Here is a 19,511-nt window from a genome sequence, read left to right on the forward strand (position 1 = left end):
GAACGTGCCTAATTCCGTGTTTGACTCCATGTGTTTTCCAGCTCTGGTTCAAGGAGACACCTTAGAGGACATTTATAATCAGTGCAAGCAGGTGATCGAGGAGCAGTCTGGACCTTACATCTGGATTCCCTCCAGGGAAAAACTATAAGGAACAAGAAGCCGTGGGGATCCTGGACTAAAACAAAACATGAAAAAAATTGTAACATATGATAAATTATTACGGCGATGGTTATTGTTAATAATTCTAGTGAATATTACATTTTTGTTCAACTTTTTTTTTTTTACTTTCAATATGAATGTTCCTGAATGTACACCACAAAGTGTTAGAAACATTTTTTGGCCTAAAAAAAAAGGACTGTCTGTACATTTATTGGATAGCATAATGACTTAATCACAAGCTAAATCAACGCTGGCGTGGGGTGGAATGCAGACGAAGCAAGATATCAGCATCACTCCACTTTCCTCCCGCCCGTCACACACAGAACCCCCCGTTCACATTACTGCTCGGCATCTATGCACTGCCCCCCATCCCATCCCATTTTTCTTCTTCTTTTCTGTTGTCTGATTTGTTTGATTAATACATTCCTGGGAGGATTTTTATTTATTTCCAATTGTGATTTAAAATGCTTTAATTAAGAACTCTTAAAGGGATACAACTAGCTGTAGAAAATATGACATTATATTTTGCTATTTATAGGACACAGCAGCACATGAAATATTTATAATGAAGTTGTACAGCCTTGTTTTTAAAAAGATGAGCCTGATTTCAGTTGTGTAAAATAGCGTGTTGGTGGTGCTGGTCTAGGTGTACTATGACGTTAATGAAGGCCCGGGGTGACGCGCTGTGGTGACCAAAACGTTTGGCCTCGTGAAGGGAAGCTACTGCTGCCACCCTGCGGAAGGTTAGCGTGAAACTTGGGCGTCCCCCAGACAGACAGGGGGTACCGCTAATGTCCCTCTGTGTCCCTCAAGCGCTCTGAACGTGTTTACATAAGTCCTGTTTACCTCAATTAGCACTGACGAGATGAGATTGAGAAGAAACAAGGGCTCGACTTGAGGGGCTGTTGGAGTTTCGTGTACAGAAATCCTAAGTGACTTTGAAAACCTGGTGTATAGTTTATGTGGCAAATAGCTTGGCGTGCACCTTTGCCATGGTGTATGCTCTTATTAAATACAAATAAATAATATTTATTTATTGTTTATGTATGTAAATAGTTGACAATGTACATGCTTTTCTTTTTGTTTTTTGTCTTTTCTTATTAAAACCCTTGCCATGCTTGGACAACCATAGAAGTAGATACCAAACCACTGATGCCAAAAGCGATCGATTAGGCGCGTGTTGAGAAGATGATCTCAGTTGTTGCAATACTATTACGGCTCCTCTGGTCTGGCATTGTTTTATGGCAAGGCTCTTTTGACGTATTGGTCACCGCTTGCCTTAAAGACGAGTGAAGAACTTTGTAAACTTGTTACACAGAGACGACTGAAGGACAGACGGTGTGGCTGTCCAGGAGCCGTGAGACGATTCGCTTACGTGGAAATCGACTAAAAGCCATGTCACTTTTCCATCCCAATAGATCCCTCTTTGGTTCAGTTTTGACATTCTAATGATCTGTCTTTTATCTGTAGCATATCATTCCTGAAAGAAGAGTTATCAAACAAATATATATATATATATATTTTTAGAGGAAAATTTTTAAAAATCCATTTCATTCCCCTCAGTGCTCAAACAGTGTAATGAAAGAGTTGAGTAGGAACTATGGGGTGTCTAGTGTCATGCGCTTTATGACAAAATCAGCTCATTTCTTGTTGTCGTTTGTCCACAAGAGGTCGTCGGAATGGAACCTTCGTATTCTGTATTGGTATATCCGTAGTTTGAATTCGTCCTTTGCGCAAGTGACCTTGTGTCCTTGACTAAATGCATTCTGTGAACGAAATGGACAAACCTTTGTCTTAAAAGGATTTGTAATTTATATACTACACATTTGCCCTGTCTTCTGTCCACAAAAATGAAAGGATCGGATGTCGCACAAGTGCACAAACATGAATCATTCCTTTTTTATGTCTGTGAATGGAATATAGTGACGACTTCCTGCTTTTATTTTTCTGTAAACTGATCTCGTTCATGGCACAGAATGTATTTTGTGTACGGACATAAGTGCTGGACACTTGGCACCCCAGGAGATACGTTCGAACCATGAACTACGTGCACATCCAACGTGGCGGAGTGTAATTCCAGGTCCGATTCCAGGCCTGTTTCCATGTAGTAGCAGCAGTCTGCAGTGGTGTCTTTACTCAGGGTTGCCAGATAGGGCTTTGTAAAAAGCTTCTTTTAAAAAATGACCCTCCCGGTTTTGTGAGGGGGAGTTTATCAGATTGAAAATGGAGGGACGTCCAGATGTTTGTGGGGATCTTTAAACTTCCTGTTAAATGAAACACTGTTTACCTCTTTCTTTCTTTTTCTTTCGGTCTCAGTTCTGATGTGCATCCTGTCTTCACCACTTGACTGTCGTCTTATGTTGTTCACCTCCTTCACCACAGCATGGTGGATTACGTTTGTACCTTTCACACGTGATTTACCTTCAAGTTCTTGTACTGCACTGAAGTAGGTTCATCTCAATGTTGGTGTGCAGCACGATAAATTAAAAAAGTTGTATTTTTTTCCTCAGCATCAACTGTGAAATCTTAATAGTCACTAAATTTGAAGAGTTTGTTCATGGTAGCACGTTCCCATGAAAACAGACACGGTGTTTTTTGCTTTCAGAGTTAAAGATCCGCTCATCATAAGAATGATCAAGCACGCTTTTGGCTGTAGATATTACTTCCATTCATTCCACTGGTGTAAAAATTCAAAGCACAGTGATACTGTACAGCTATTATCACAGACCTTTAATGGAATTATTGTTTTATCTTATTTTTTTCATTTTCTAAGAAAAAGAAAGATGAATAAAATAAAATGGAATATGTCCTTTGCATCATGTTATGAAATGTACTTTTGATTGCTTTGAAGAACCACTTTGCTTTAGGTATACATGAAGGTACTATACTCAGCGTTCATCTTTAAAAATGTAAATAAAAGGTTTGGTGAGACTTTTACTTTGGGTTGGACCACTCATTTCAGTTTTCCACTCCACTAGCTGCTGATGATCAGTGCATTTTCGTTGAGCTACGGTTAAATCTTGACTTGGACATTTAATCACACCGCTGTCCTTGTCCCAGTATACACGCTCCGGAGGGAGATCTATTTATTGGCTGATGTACGTCCGATAGTGCTTTCAAAGGTGCTGATTTGCTTTCTCGGTATCGTGCTTTCTCCGTGCGACCTAACCAGAACGGAAATAATCAGCACTATTAACTAGACCTCTTCTGTACAAAAGTTCTGTACTTTTTATACATGCTGTACACTTTACTCATTTTGCTAAATAGATGCATGTGCAGAGCACCTAATCTAATTCTGAATCAGTTCAATAATAATTATTATTGCATTGTCTGGGTATGGTAGCCATACTAACACAATAATTAAACATTTTCTAATGTCATGTATGAATGAAAACCATCCAATTATAACCAAAGAGAACAGCACTGATCAAATCTGACATTTTACACGTTATGCTCATTTTTAATCTGAACCTGGTGTTATTTTACTAATATGTGGTCAGTTATGAGATATAAGATCCATCAGAAAAGTTTGCACACAACTGAACTGAAGATCAAAATGTCTTGGCGAAGGAAGTCATGTTGAGATTGAGATTTACATTCAGATTTTATTTGTCACACCATCACACATGATATGGCATACAGTGAAATGCATTTTGCAATGCCCAACCTTAAAATTAAAAAAAGCAGTATAAGAAAAGAAAACCATATATACAAAGAAAGAAAAGTATGTAGAAAGAAAGTAGCTTTGCATTGTGCACATGGGTCTCATCCTTCATTTATCAGGAGTGAAAAGGATTTATAATTCAACCCTTATTCACCCAAATTACAAATTCAGCTGAACCTTTACGCTGGACCAGCATAAAGGAGCTTTATTTCATTTTATTTAAAACATTGAAATGATCTCTGTTGGGAATCTGCTCCATTGTCTTTTCACAAGGACCTGGACTGCGTGTCTCAATAAACCAAAATTAAATTGTGAGAACTGAAATTGGAATTTGAAATTGAATTTGGCAAAGCCAATATGTGTTTAGGGATGTATAATGCAGTTTCAATTTAATTAGAATTCATATTCAAATTAATACATTCAGCTTCAGTTTGAACTATACAAATTCAGTTAGTGACATTCAGACCGAAATATATTCAATTCAAATTCAGTTTCTACTGAAGACGCGTTTCGAGATTGATCCTGAAACATCTGCATCTGCGGGTGGACCATTGGCTGGACCATCTACAGTTTACTTATCGTATGCCCCCCGTATTGGCATGAAGGACACCATCATCTACCTGCTGGACCAGGCTCATTCTAATTTTGACACTGTTGGGAATACTGTGAGGTCGTGCTTTTTGACTTCTCAGGTGCCATCACTTCTGGGGAATATGCTCAGTGAAACGCAGGTGGACCCTCCAATGGAGGACTGGATTACAGACTATCTAACAAAGCGACCACAGCATGTCCGGCAGAAGAGCTGCCACTCGCATATCGTGGCAGGGGACTGTCCCATCAACCTTCCTCTTCACCTTCTACACTCTGGACTTCAGGTACAGGTCTCAGTGGTGTCACCTGCAGAAATTCTCGGATGACTCTGTCATTGTGGCCTGTATTAGGCATGGACAGGAGGGTGGTGGGCGGCTTTGGAGGAAGCAGCAGCTCCTCCCACCCCGGTCACCATCAGAGGGGCTGATGTGGAGGCTGTTGAGGACCACCAGTACCAGTAAACTGGAAACTGAATACCAACATTGTCTTCAAGAAAGGGCAGGGTGGGCTTTTCCTACTGAGGCGTCTCAGCTCGTTGAATGTGTGTAGGAAAATGCTGACCATGTTCTACCACGCTGTAGTAGAGAGTGTGGTGTTCTCTGCAGCCGTGTGCTGGGGCATAGATGGCAGATGCCAACAGGCTGAACAAGCTGATCAAAAGGTTCTGGTTCTTTCCTGGGTGTCATACAGGAGGGCCTGGCTGAGGTGTCTGGGATGAGAATGCTAAAAAAGCTTCTCAGTATCATGGAGAAGCCCTCCATGAGACCATGGAGAATCACACGCAGCAAAAGACCCATGACCTCATAATGCAGAACTGAGCGCCACAGTTCAATAAGACTGAACAGCTCTTCCCCATTCTGTAGGTGCTCTTCTCAGGATCAGTATTAAGCTCTGGTTTTTCATGGGACTGTGCGATTATTATACCCTCCTGTCTGCTACTGAATGTTGTTTTTTCATCCATCTCAACATGCTGCTACCTCTCTCTCTATGGCAAAACACTATGGCACTTTTATAAAACCACTTATCTAATTAATGTCACTTTATGATACCCGTCACAGTTATTTATTATTTATTACTTTTTTGCACATGCTTTTTGGACACAAGAATTTCCCTGGGGATTAATAAAGTTTTTTTTCTTATTTTATCATATTTAATCTTACTGGCACAAATCTCATAGCAAACTTTTCACACGTTTGTCACACGTTACACTAGTGAAACAGCGACATCCTGTGATTATTTAATGCAGTTGCATTTGATGAAATAAGACAATGTCAATGTCTCGTAAAAACAACAGAAATAATTGTACTTTTGTGTGTGTCAGCAGTCAGTATATTGGTTTAGGCCTTATATACTTATCATATGAACTGAAGTCCACCTGCATTAACAATTAAAACTGTGACCATCTTGTCACCAGAAAGTAATAGAAGTGAAGTGATTGCCATTGTCATACACAGCTGCACAGCACACGGTGCACACAGTGAAATTTGTCCTCTGCATTTAACCATCACCCTTGGTGAGCAGTGGGCAGCCATGAAAGGCACCCGGGGTGCAGTGTGGGGGGACAGTGCTTTGCTCAGTGGCACCTTGGCGGATTGGGATTCGAACAGGCAAACTCCTGATTACGGCCACCATTTCCCCAACCAATGAGTGGATGATCTTACCATAAAAACATGATGGAAGGGGGGGTCTCTGGACCACAATCAGGCTCAGGTATCAGTGAAGCTGCAGACACCATGGTGTCATGACACCACACAGGAACACATATAACACCCTGATATAAGAAATGATAGTGTTGTAAATGCAGGGTTTCATAATAAAGTCAATTCTTTTTTTGGGGGGGATCATCACTGAAGGTCTCCATGCTGGTCTGTAGCATTTCTGCTGTGCTGAATAAGTCTGCGATCAGTGTAAATCCCTAACAAATAAGGAAATAAGGAAAAATGTTCCAAATATTTAAAGTCTTATTAAACTTTTATGTGGACACCTCTTTTATATTTATCTGCTAAAGATGTATTATTTTCCTTTTGTGCTTTTTGTGCTTTGTTTCAAAGTGCACATTCCTAATCACACTCCTTGCAGCAATTACTTGCAGCACTCCTTACTGACCTTTTTTCTATTACTTGTCACCATGTTCCTCAAACCATTAGTGAGTTTTGTATGGCAGGAGTCTGCAACAGTACCTGTTATGGTAACGTCCATGAAAATGGACGTTGAAATGAAAGTGGCATCCATTGAAAGTGGCATCCATTTGAATGCACCCTGCCGTACTCCCATCACCAGGTCACAGATTTTGTTCTTCTTTGCACCCCTGAAGGTACCAACCACAGGGGATGTGCAGATAAAAAAATACTGTCTGTGGGCCCTATTTGTGCAGCCACATCACCTAAGGCAGAAAGAGTAAAGTAACTACCAGTGTTACACAATGTGCAGCTCCATATGGAGTAACTATTTATTTCAGGTAAATGAGCTAATTTTGCCCAAAATGCTGGTATTATTATTTAAATATATACATATTTATTTTATCATTATTTATTGCTCATATATAATATATTATTGTTTATTTTGTGTGTGTTATTTTTAGATTTTATATCTTTATTTTTGTTTGTCTATATACAGTGCTAGAAAAATAAAGGGAACTTAAACAACACAATGTAACTCCAAGTCAATCACACTTCTGTGAAATCAAACTGTCCACTTAGGAAGCAACACTGACAAGCAATTTGACATGCTGTTGTACAAATGGAATAGACAACAGGTGGAAAGTTTCGAATGCAAAAGTGATGCACACATAAAAATATAGAAAAATATTTTTATTGACAAACCAAAACATCATCAATGAACTGATCTTAAAGATGCAATTTCAGTTGGTAGTGTGGTATGATATTAAGAAAGCAGGAGCGACACTGCCGATGTCTGATGAGAGTTGCAGTCCTTCCCATCAGTCCAGAGTGAGAGTGTCTGCTTCTGCTGTGGCTGAATGAGCGCCTGGCTGACTGTAAGACTTCTGTCCCTCTGCCAAGACCTTAAAGTGCTGAAATACAGAGAAGAGCACAGATAAAAATCACTTCTTGAATACCAGAATATATACACTATAGATAGAAAAGGTGGAGGTCTCATTCTGGGTGGTCTCCATACCTGTGAGTTTTTGAATTCAGAATACAGGGTGAACAACACATGGAGTGACTGTATTCGGCTCTTGTACACAGGGACGTCCAGAACTCCTACAAAAGTGACTTTTTAAGTGACTTTATGTGGCCACCAACATAATACACGCAATAGAGGGGAGGATACTTACCACATATTATATCAATATACTCTGCCAAATCACAATTTATGTCTGCGGTGGGGAGGCTCACCTTGAAAAAATCAGTTCAGGACTGTAATGTAAACCAGGACTTTGTCTAAAAAAATTATATGTAATTCTGAGACAGACTTCAGTTATGCACTTACCTTCCCCAAAAGTTCTTCAAATTCTGGAGGCCATTCCTGCATTAGAGTGTCAATGTCTGGCATTTGCCTAAAAAAAATACACCAAAACAAATTTGGAAAAACTCCTCCAGATGAACGATTCAACACAAAACACAAATGAACGACGAGCTTATACCGAGCTTAAACTTGCCTGGAGTAATGAACAGTGGCAGGGGGTTTGGAGCGATGCAGCTCACTGATGCTCTCAATCCAGTTCTCGATAGCCTTGGGGTTCTTCTCGGGGTCTTCCACACTTTTTACTTTAACCTCCTGAGTGTTGAGAAACCTGATCAGCAAACTCACTCAGTAGGGTATTACCACACAGCAACAGTTCTGCTTACAGTGACATTGTGCTGTTTGCTATTTTCTGAAAGCCACAGAGTCAGGACAGTGGGATCTGACTGCTTGGTGCAAGGTTCATCCAAAATCAGCAATCCCAAATGATCGGACTTCTGGTCTGGACGAGGAACCTGTTTACAGCCAAAGTACAGAGGTGGTTAAGTAAAGGCGCTTTTCAGAAAGTGTTTTCCTATACAGACGGACTTACTTTGAGAAAAGCGTCAATGTCACCCACTGCCGGAATAAAGTCGGGGATGAAGGGCTTTAGTTTATAGTCCAGCTCAACATTCTGAGGAGTGTACCTGAAGTACAAATACAATAAGTCAGCCTTGTGGCCTTGTCATTGTACATACATTTGTTTAGAAGCCTGACACAACCTTACCTTGTGATGTACTGAAAAAGCTCTTTTATCTCTGCCGAGACGGGAAGGTGTTCATAGTCGGCGGGATCGTATGCCCTGGTAAAGCAAAGTAAAGGTGAGCATGGGCGGTGCGCAGGAAAGGACAGGATGTCCTAATGAAATCGTACCCCTCTGGGGCTGATCCTGGCTCGCCTTCTTCTTCATCCGATTCGGTCTCATCAGAGTCATCATCATCTTCATCATCCTCTTCCTCCTCCTCTTCATCCTCTTCGTGGTCACTTCCACCAAGCTGACCAACCACTCCTTTCTTTTTCTATAAAGGACATTTCCATTACACTTGGCCTCTTTTAATTGTATTTTTTTTTATTCAGTATTTGTTCACCTTGGTGTCCTCTTCGTATTCATCGCTGCTGTTATTGGCCATGCTGTCAGGCTGCCTGTTCTTCTTTCCAGATGCTGAAATAAATGACACAGATGATGTCCAACACATTCCAAATGAAATGAAACGAAGACGTGAAGCGGGGGTCGCACCTGTACGCCGGGGTGTCGGGGTGTATTCACTGTCCACCTCCTCAGAATCATTCACCTCTAAGCTCTCATCGTACGGCTGGTTAATGATCAGCTTCGTCTGGAACACAACAAATACTGTTTTCAATTTGTCAAATTCATGCGCGCCAGTCATATTTTGGGTTTGACTGACAACGATTTCTGATGCTACAGCGTGAAACTCAATCCTCTCAGCTTGCTCATTAGCTCAGGATTTTTCGCCAAAACCCACCACCGCCATATTCGCTGACATTCAGTCGGCTGCCAAGTTACATAAATCATAGTTTGTAACATTGCTAAGCTAAAAGGAGAGCTACCTTTTGCCGTTCTTTTCTCTCCATGTAGCACAGTGATGCGTACTGTTACTCCGGGAGACCATGGCGGCAAGTCTCGCGATATGTGCGCGGGATTTCCGGCAGCGTGAACAGACATGAAGAGTGCAGCCTGCCCCCTGCTGCCAGGTCAGAGAATGTCAGATTATGGAACAGAATAGATCCATTCGGACCCCCCCTGCCATGTCACCAATGTGTCTGTTACCTTCTGCTGCGACTGAGGGAGTTTAATATTAAATATAGTATTTCACCCATCACACTCTCTCTGCCTTTCCTTGGGAAAACACTGAAGATATGACACTTTTATACAATATTGTCAATGTACAGCTTGTCTAAATTTGCTGTTCCCTCAAAATAACTACTTACACATTCATTAATGTCAACATCTGGCAGCAAAAGTGAGTACACCCCTAAATACAAATGTCCAAGTTGTGCCCAATTAGCCATTTTGGTGTGTTAAACTTGGCGTTGTCACTCTCACACTCTCTCATACTGGACCCTGAAACTGACTTACTGCATGGTTTACCTGGACAGGTTCATTCTGCATGGCTGGCGTCCCAGAAGGAAGCATTTTCGTAAAATGATGTACAAGAAAGCCCACTAACAGTTATCTGAAGATCAGCTAATGACATGGATTACTGGAACCATGTCCTGTGGTCTGATGAGCAGGTGTGGCAGCAACCGGGTATAAAGACAAGCGTGTCTTGCCTACAGCCAAGCAGGGTGGGTGGGAGCTTCATGGTTCGGGAGCAGTGGTGGCCTAGCGGTTAAGGAAGCGGCCAGAAGGTTGCCGGTTCGAATCCCGATCTGCCAAGGTGCCACTGAGCAAAGCACCGTCCCCACGCACTGCTCCCCGGGCACCTGTCATGGCTGCCCACTGCTCACTCAGGGTGATGGGTTAAATTTAAAGGACAAATTTCACTGTGTGCACAGTGTGCTGTGCTGCTTGATGGGGCAGCAAGTTTATACGGTTATACAAGCGGTGCACTGGCTACTTTACATTGGATTAAACTGAGATGTATTCAGCATTGTAAATATATAATAAAATATTTACAAAAATGTGAGGAGAGACTGTGCTTGTACTAAATCACTGTATTACACTGAGGACGTGTTTGAGGACAAGCAGCCCGGGAAGGCCGTCCCGGTTGAGAAGGATTCATCCACCAGGTGGATTTTCTGTTGCCATATCAAAACTCTTTCAGTAAAAAATGAAACATACAAAATAAATGTCAAATAACATAAATCCCAACACAAAAAAAAAAAAAAGAGGAGCATTTTATATGCTAAATTAAGCCAATGTAATTACTTGAAAGCAAATTTATTGTCATTAGTAGAGAGGCAGTTAATAAATATAACAGTAAAAGCTAAATCATTAAACCAATCATTTCATCATTAATGCAGCACATTTATACATATTTTTCCAAACAAAACGGCATGTTAAACAGCTATTATTTTGAGAAAAAAAAAATTAAAAAAAAGTTTTTTTTACTGACACCGACTAAGCAACCATTTGGGTTCATATTACGTATTGATGGGCAAGCAGATTGACGGTAAAGGTCTACACATCTATATGCAGAGTATATTTCTGTAAACAGAGCGCTTTTGTTTGATGCAACACTTTGGCAGGTCCGCAGTAGGCCTTGGTGTGAGCGGAGAACAAAACGGACAAAATGGCAGCACTCTCAAGCGTTGCGCTTGGTGTGCACGAGTAAGTCTCTCTGGAGGTCAGCATCCAGACTGCCAGCTGCGGCCTTCCCTGGGGGGTCGGTGATCAGGGTGAGCTTGTTGAACACCCCACGGCCAAAGTAGTCCGCCACCACCGAGAAGCCGTCATTGGAGCACCTCAGCTGTGAAAGGTCCAGGAACAGATTACACAGCGTTGACGGCGACAGAAGAAGCAGAAGAGAGAGCGGTACCTGTCGTGTGAAATGGTCGTGCAGGTCTCGCTTCTGGTCTTGAGCGCGCAGCATGTCCATGACCTTGCGATTCTCGGGCGTGCACGTGGGACACTCGGCCTCGCTTTCGGCGTAGCTCTCGAAGCAGTGCTGGTGGAAGGAGTGCCCGCACAGGAAATGCACGGATGGCAGCTCCAGAGGGCTGTTGCACATGCTGCACTTAGTCTTCTGAAATATTTTTGCACTGAAGGAAAAACGCAGAACGTTATTAGAGTTCCCTGCTTCATAGCAGAGCATCTGAAAGAAATGTCAGCAGCTTTCTGTTGGGGGTGGCTGCTCAGTCCAGGCCACATGGACGATACCAACTACACAAATATCTTTTAGATGTTTGTTCTGACACACCTGGTCCTCAGCTCCTGGATCTCGGCCCGCAAGTGAGCAGTCTCTTCCCGGTACTGACGGATCTTGCGTTCATCCTCCTCTATCTGCAGACTCTCTCTCTGCAGCTTGTTGATCAGGTAGTCTCTGATCACAGACAGTGTTGCTGTTGAGTTGTGAGCAAGTGTCTGCACAACTAAAAAACAAGAGAGGAAACCAGAGGTTACTAAGAACATTAAAGGCGTTGGAGTATTTCTTTCTTGACACGGTTACACATCACTAGTAAATTTAACTTAAGAGATTAATGTGAATTTTATTTTTCTTGAAATATGAAATTATATTTCCTATTTCTCTAGTCTTTGGAAACTGAGGTGTAGGTGCAGTGTTATACATTGATTGTTATTTGAGCGTCAAAGTGCTATTAAATGTCATTTCAGGACATATGTGGGATAGTAGGGGAGGGGGGGGGCACAGCTAAACTTCTTTTTGATTTATGAAACTTATTTAGTCTATAGACAAATTTCTACAAACAAAATTCTAATGCATGTATAATTCTAAGCAATAAATGTTTTATACAAATTATAACCAATAGTACTATTGAGAAGCAAAGGAAGCCTCTGGGTGGTTAAATGTGGGACGACATACCAAGTAGTGGAGGCATCAGGTTGTTTTGGTCAATGTGTTGCAAGACTTCGCTGATATAAGCTTTGCAATCCTCCTCTTTGCGTGCAAAATAACCCAGAGCCTGTTCCCACAAGCACACCTCTTTATCACCATGCCGCTTACAGGTCTCCACAACTTTTCCATACTCTTCATTCTGCATGTGATAGTGCATGATCTGCTGGTACCTACAAAAAGCAAACAGAGAGCATGTGAGACTAGAAATGAAGTATTCTAATGAATTATCTAACCACTTCAGCCTGCTGGCCGCATTAAAATGGATTTGATCGTGTAAACAATATTTTATTACTGTGCTATATCAGTTCTGACCAATTTCTTGGTCCTAATTGAGCCCCATTGTAAAATATAAAAGGTTTAATTTATATAAAAATGTATATAAAATTCATTTATATATAAAAACATACAGTCTCGTCCTACAATTATACATGATGTTTAATGAAATACATACACTATATATATATATACACACACACACACACACACACACACACACACACACACACACACACACACATGTATGTATGTATTTCAGCAGTCCAATTCCTACAGTTCTATGTCAAATGACTCACAGATTGCCCTTTTCATAAAGATATAGAACGCCTTCTTTGAAGTTGTGCATTTGGCAGAGGACAAGTGCCTTGTGAAAGACAGTACTGTCATGTTTCAGCAGGGAGAGTGCTGCCTCCTGCAGGGCCGTTTTCTTCTGTAATACAGAAAACAAGCGAAATTAAAGAGACACTCAAGCAGACACAAAAATAAAATGTACTACTTGTAGTCAAAACTTGTTTGTAACAAATCATGCTGAGCTGCACCAAGAAAAAGTCCCCATCAGTGTTAAAGGTCCCCGATCATGAAAATGTCACTTTGTGAGATTATTGAACACTAATACGCCTGTTCATGGTCCTGCAGTGGCTAGAAATGGCGATAGGTATAAAAAGTGCTTTGGCCATTCTGCTTCTCCGTTCAGAGAGCGGCAGCTCAGACAGTTGGATCTGGAATTTGTCCCCCTAGGTCCCGTTACTTTGTCCCCCCAGAGAATTTCCCACACCTCCCCAGACAATCATAATGAGATTTCCTGAGGAAATCTTATTCTGTGTCTGGCTAAAAAATGGCTGACTTCAGATACTGTATTAGGGGACCACTAAGATGATATAAAAGCAAAAAAATGTTGCATGTCGGGGACCTTTAAGAGGACAATCATGGAGGCTGAGCAAGTGACAACAGTAACTGCTGACTCCACCTCAGGGTCCTGTTCATGGGCCCAGTCCTGCAGCCGCAGCTCCAGCAGAGTGTCGTACACCCCCTGCGGCGACTTACGATCCACCTCAATCATGTGCTCTAGGAAGGCGCGAAGCTCCCGAGGGTTGTTGGCAAAAACCGGGATGAACTCCTCAGAGCTGGCCTGTTGTTTGAGTTGATGGAGTAAAAGACGTCAGGAGCTGTGGCGCCGATTGTGGAGGTAGCCAGGAGGTATATATCCTGGATCTGTTTCTCAGTTACATGCCACAACAATTAATTTTGTAGCACCATCAGTAAGATTTTGGCCAAGGTTTTACCTTTTGTACTGCAGCTTTATGCAAGCTCTCATGGTCCGAAGAGTCTTGACTGGAATTGTAGTCGGTGCACAGACCCTTGAGCAACAGAGTTGTACCGTCTGGCACATGGTGCATGAGGGTCTTGCCATAGCATTTCATGTTGCTCTCAGCCTGTTCAAAAGGTAGCCTGCCAATATAGCGCAGGGCCTCCTGGTAGTTCTGAAGATCGGGGGGGAAGGGGGTAAGAAGAGGTGGGGATGATAACAGAAGGATGTCATTCCTTCCACATGAATATAAAAAAAAAAAAACCTAAAGAACATTTATACATATATATTTATACATTTATTGTATATTTTGCATGTGTGTCTAAACACATTCGACCCTGTACATGTGCATTGGTGGTGAGCATATCTGCTTCCCAAGCAGTTGACCCGGGTTCGATTCCTGGCCAATGCAATGGACCTTCACTACATTTCGTTGCCGTGTACTTGTACATGTGTAATGATAATAAAGTTGAATCTAATCTAGAGTACATTTCAGTTTTGCACTCCATTTATTTCTGAATTTTTAATTTACAGTTTACAGATATCAGTACACAGAACATTTTCAACAGAATTTCGGATTAGGACGTTTGTGTTTTTATGAATCACAAATAGCCTTGGCAAAGATGTCTGCACTGATCAATAAGAAAATCTTTCTGATGACCATAGATACATATCAGCACAGATTATTAATTATCCTAAATGAATATGGTATTTACTGATGTCATATAAGGGCACTATGTTCTGCTGTGAATAAAAGATAAGTTTATCATTTTTATTTACATATTGGTCTTATTGTCAGAAAATCATAATACATCAGTAACTCTAATTTTATGGAGCTATGTGACCTCTCCAGCCTTGGAGGTAGGAGAGTCAGTGTTATGGCCCCACAGTTCTTGGGTTTGTGAAAAGCGCTATATAAATTATAATATAGCACATATTGTCTGTGCTATTTATCATAAAAGTATTCGCTCACCTTCAAATCTTCTATCTGTATCTTCAGATACCATTCATGATGCATGTGTCTCTCAGCTAAGAAGACAGCATGAGTATGATAGCCAGCTTGACGGAGCACTTTAATAGCAATTTCCACATCAAAGTGGACTTCACTTTCGCTGCTCTGATGGCAAAAGAGGAGCAGCAGAGTGTGAATTAACCCATTCATGTCACCTGCCAGCCATTGTAATGGGTCAGAAGTACAGACCTTAATGAACTCCTCCAGCTTGGAGCTGTCCTTCAGTTTGGTGTAGCAGTTGAGTAGAAGTGTGGTGTGGTCAGCGTTGGCAAGTGACTGTCTGTGTAAGGCCTGAAGGTAGGCAGTCAGGTTGTGGATCCTCTGGGCATCAAGGAATTTGCGGATCACATAGGATGGTTCCAGTTTTCCTATTGTCCTAAATGTTGCAGCACATGGTGTTTAGAACCTATATGACCCTCTCAGAGTATTAAAATATCTCAACAACTTAAAGAATCATTCTTTACAAGATATGACATTTGGTGTATTTAGGTACAGGTCCTAGAGTAAAAACAGTACAACTTTACAACTGATGTAATTTTAATTTAATACACTAAAATAAAAGATATTGGCAGATGAAAACACAATAAATTCATGGTTTTAATGAACTCTGTAACATCAGTTCATACCGGATATACTGCTGAATGGCACCATCATGGTCCCCTTTAATGTAGAGGTGGTCTCCATACTGCCTGAAGATTTCAGACAGGCCATCATTGTCCAAATGTTGACTTTTCGCTAAGTTAATAGCCATGACAAAAAGGTTCTTCTTAAAGAGCATCTAAGGACAAAGGCAGGAAAAATGTTTCGGTATAACTAGTATCCATGCAGCCACTGTAAATTATTCAAACAGATCAAAACTTAGGCCAAATCATAGAGTATGTTGCTTTTACTACACACAAAAAAAACCTTACTCACCTCTAGCTTGGTTTGTGTGTCCTTCTCCTGCAGCACAAACATCTTCCCATCTCGTGTGAGCACATAGAACGAGCCCCACTCTGCCAGTACGTCAACTATGTCATCAAAAGAAGAACTGTAGGCTATGAACTTGTTGTCCAGATCGTAGATGGTCAGCATCTGCTTTTCGGTTGGTGATGTTTCTCTGCTTCCAAAGTCAGCCCTGCAAATTAAAAAAAATACATTAAAAAAAGGAAGCGCCACTGGACGGTTGCACCACTGCCAGATTGTGATGTGCAAATCAGCTCTCGAAGATGCTGTGCCAGTGAGCGGCACACATTAGCGGCACACAAATTACTGTTACACATATGCTGCTTTTCTATAAGTATTGACGATCATCCCTTGAAACTGCTTATGATTATGACAATTTGTGAAACATGCTTCAAAACAAAACCACACAAACGGTCACATCAATGGACAATAAAAATATATTTGATTTAACACAGTTGTGTTATACAATGTAACAATGATCCCCTATGTGTGTTGGTGTGTCGAAACCTTTGACTATTTATGCTAAATAATGTGTCAACCAGGGTTGCATGGTGACATGGCGGTTGGGGACGTGGCCTCACACCTTCAATGTCATGAGGTTGAATATATTTACGGCATTTGGCAGACGCCCTTATCCAGAGCGACTTACAACGTGCTTAAGTCACCATCGATGAAGAGATCAATTCCGGTTCACTAGGACCCCAACTATGAATCCTGGCTGGTGACACTAACGTGTCTGTAGGTGCGAGTGGTGTGTGAATGGGTGCCCTGGGTGCGTCTAGCAGCCACGGCCCTGATGAGGATTAAGCGGTTATGGATGGTGAGTGAATGTGTCAGTCAATAATTACAGTGTTTTATGAGATCCCTAGACTGAACAGATACCTACTTGTTGGGAGACTTTGTGTCTCTTGTGAGCAGCAGGAGGTATCCTCTATGCCAGTGAGCCAGTAGCTTATGACCCTCAAAGGCAAAGCAGGGACCCCGCTCATCCGGCTGGTACAGATACACACAGTCATTTCCGGCCACAATGAACTGGGAGTCCTGGGATGGGTCTGTTAGGGCGGAGCAACGCAGGGCGCAGCCGTGTGTATCGAGCTCCAGGCGGGGGTACTCTTTCACAGAGAGGGTGTAGCACTACCAACAAACCAAATCAGATTCATTGCGGTGATCGTCATTGAGTGGAAACACACACTCCAACCTGGACCAATCAGAACCCTTCACTCACCTGCACTTTTTCCAGGGTGGCCACGAATAGGTGAGTGACCTTGCCCGCCTGACGAAAAGCAACTCCTGTAATTGGACAGTTGCCTTCATGAAGAGTCAGCGTTTTGCTGTGTCGGTCCCTGGTGATGTCACCCTTCGTCAGGACGACACTGCCATCAGTGAACCCTGCACAAAAACAGAATACAACTGTTCTGCAACAGAAGCAAAGACAAGGCTGCATTTCAGTGTTACAAAGATTTTACCAATAGCCATGAAGTTGAGGTTTTCATGTACACTGAGACAGGACACCTCCGTGGGCTTATTGCCAGGGATGGCAGGGAAAATCCGAGTACACAGAGGATTCCCACTGTCCTTCTTATCAAGGTTCCATACTTTCACCTGCGGTGGTGATTCAAGATTTTATTTGTCACATGCATAGTTCAATAAAAGTTACATAATGAGATAAAGTAGAGCAGAGTATGAGGCACAAGTCTTACCAAGGGGTTTATTCCCTGCTCGTCCTGGCCGACAGAAACCAGGATGCTGTGCTGCTTCAGCTGGTAGAGATGCGTGACGCGCAGCTTGTACGCCTGGAAGGAGGTCAGCTGCAAGGAGCGCGTCAGAAACCAGATCTGACCGTCCATATGTGCTGAAGCTCGGTTAAGGAACACGTGGCATAATTTAACACCGTGCACAATACAAGAGACCTATGGAACGTGTATTTAAAAGCGCTAAAGCGGAACAGGGTGTGAGCAGCTACAGCAGGATATCTCCCAGCACAATGTGACCTCGGCCTGAGTCACACACCGAGATGCCCACGGGTAGTGCGACGTTCTTGCCATTCTCTCCAGGCTCTCTCACGATCTCCTTGTCGAAAAAAACAAATCGCCTCCACTGCAAGAACGCGGCCATTTTCTTCAGCTTGTATCATGTGATGCGGGCGACAGGTCACGTGAGGTGCGTGACGTCACGGCGTCCTGTCGCAGCTAGACAGGCTACTTGCTAGGGTATGCTATGATGATCTGATGTGCACTTTTAAACTGTTGTTTAAATATAATGAAATGCTTGTTTCAGCCAGCAGTATAATGATTTGACTTTTACAATGACCGAATAAAATAACTAGAGTTTTTTAGTTGTATGATGAGCAGTTGAATAAAGATTTTGCGCATGCGCAACACACACGATTCTGGGCATGCGCATTTACATCTCTAGTAAATTATCTCTAGATGCGTAAATCAGTAGTCATTTTGTTTACATTTTCTTTGCAAATGAACGTTGTAGCGATACTTGAATTAATTGGTTTGTAAATTTGATTACTTTTGCATATACATTGTGTCCCTGAGCAAGACACTTAACCCTAAGTTGCTCCAGGGGGGGACTGTCCCCATGACTACTGATTGTAAGTCACTCTGGAAAAGGGCGTCTGATAAATGCTGTAAATGTAAATATATATTTTTTATGAACATGTGCTCATCTAAAATGAAGCCCAAATAAAATAATCAACATGTTATGCTACCTTCAGTATAGCAGTACAATATAGTATAACTTTAGTATAGCAGTATATGAGTATCTGGAGGGCCAGCTCTGTTCTAGGATCCTCTGGACCCAGTGGAGGTGGTGAGTGACAGGAGAATGGTGGCTAATCTATCATCTCCCACCCCTTGCAGGAGACCCTGACAGGACTGTGCAGCTCCTTCATTGGGAGGCTGCGGCACCCACTATGTGGGACGGAGAGATTCAGAAGGCCTTTCCTGCCAACCGCTGCCAGGTTCTACAACAGCTGACCACACACATCCAGTCCACCATCTCCACTTCTCTTTTTACTTTTTTTTTTTTTACTCTTATTTATTCAAGTGGTGTCAGTGCAGGGTTTGGGATTGTCCAATAAGAGAAAAAGGCCAACAGTTGTAGAGGTGGAGAAGTCCAAAATGCAATCCAGTGTCATGGTGTACATTACGTGTCCATTATGATGCTACTGGTCCATTTGAAAACCCCTGAAGCTGTAGTTGTTACGGTGGTGGTGGCTGTGGTGACCCTCTGGTTCATTTCATGCTAAATCCTCATTTATCAGTTGTCAGAAACCAGAATTTATCTGCTGGTCTCTTCACTGGAGTTTGCGCTTTATTCAGGGTGTCGGAGAGAACAAACAGCAGCGGCAGACGGTGGCATTGTACGACTGAAACTGAAATATATGTTTATAGTGGTATATTGGTACTACAGTGGCCCGGCACCCTAACTAGGACAGCCTAACTAAGGTGAATTTATTACCTTTAGTTATCTTTAGAATAGCAGTAGAGTATAGCATACCTCAAGTATAGCATCTACTATTGACACTCATTTGTTTAGGAGAGTGTCATG

The 19,511-nt window shown here is 42.0% G+C and overlaps 3 protein-coding genes across 36 annotated transcripts in view; 1 reads left to right on the forward strand and 2 right to left on the reverse strand.

Moving 5' to 3' along the window:
- Nucleotides 1-3,096, forward strand: part of dlg2 (discs, large homolog 2 (Drosophila)) — a 255,544-nt gene extending 252,448 nt beyond the window's left edge. For all 34 annotated transcript variants that reach the window (XM_028982807.1, XM_028982801.1, XM_028982806.1 and 31 more), the window contains one exon: nucleotides 42-3,096. In XM_028982807.1, the coding sequence (XP_028838640.1) occupies nucleotides 42-148 (107 nt within the window). In that variant the 3' untranslated portion in view covers nucleotides 149-3,096. The remainder of the gene's footprint in view (nucleotides 1-41) is intronic.
- Nucleotides 3,097-7,209: 4,113 nt separating this feature from the next.
- On the reverse strand, nucleotides 7,210-9,523 carry ift46 (intraflagellar transport 46 homolog (Chlamydomonas)). Its single transcript, XM_028984262.1, has 12 exons — nucleotides 9,446-9,523; nucleotides 9,114-9,210; nucleotides 8,965-9,038; nucleotides 8,750-8,895; nucleotides 8,604-8,678; nucleotides 8,430-8,523; nucleotides 8,224-8,352; nucleotides 8,034-8,152; nucleotides 7,865-7,931; nucleotides 7,710-7,770; nucleotides 7,550-7,635; nucleotides 7,210-7,445 (listed from the first exon to the last, which is right to left on the reverse strand). The coding sequence occupies exons 1-12, from the start codon at nucleotides 9,467-9,469 to the stop codon at nucleotides 7,353-7,355; spliced, it is 1,065 nt and encodes a 354-aa protein (XP_028840095.1). The 5' UTR covers nucleotides 9,470-9,523; the 3' UTR covers nucleotides 7,210-7,352.
- A 1,239-nt stretch (nucleotides 9,524-10,762) lies between these two features.
- Nucleotides 10,763-18,071, reverse strand: vps11 (VPS11 core subunit of CORVET and HOPS complexes). The gene is made up of 16 exons (XM_028983936.1): nucleotides 17,924-18,071; nucleotides 17,651-17,799; nucleotides 17,417-17,552; nucleotides 17,176-17,339; nucleotides 16,837-17,084; nucleotides 15,921-16,122; nucleotides 15,632-15,783; nucleotides 15,195-15,381; nucleotides 14,967-15,110; nucleotides 13,971-14,168; nucleotides 13,655-13,816; nucleotides 12,984-13,117; nucleotides 12,379-12,581; nucleotides 11,758-11,929; nucleotides 11,377-11,599; nucleotides 10,763-11,307 (listed from the first exon to the last, which is right to left on the reverse strand). The coding sequence occupies exons 1-16, from the start codon at nucleotides 18,063-18,065 to the stop codon at nucleotides 11,143-11,145; spliced, it is 2,781 nt and encodes a 926-aa protein (XP_028839769.1). The 5' UTR covers nucleotides 18,066-18,071; the 3' UTR covers nucleotides 10,763-11,142.
- Nucleotides 18,072-19,511: the final 1,440 nt, after the last annotated feature.

The sequence above is a fragment of the Denticeps clupeoides genome, chromosome 6, assembly GCF_900700375.1.
Source record: "Denticeps clupeoides chromosome 6, fDenClu1.1, whole genome shotgun sequence".
NCBI lineage: Eukaryota > Metazoa > Chordata > Actinopteri > Clupeiformes > Denticipitidae > Denticeps > Denticeps clupeoides.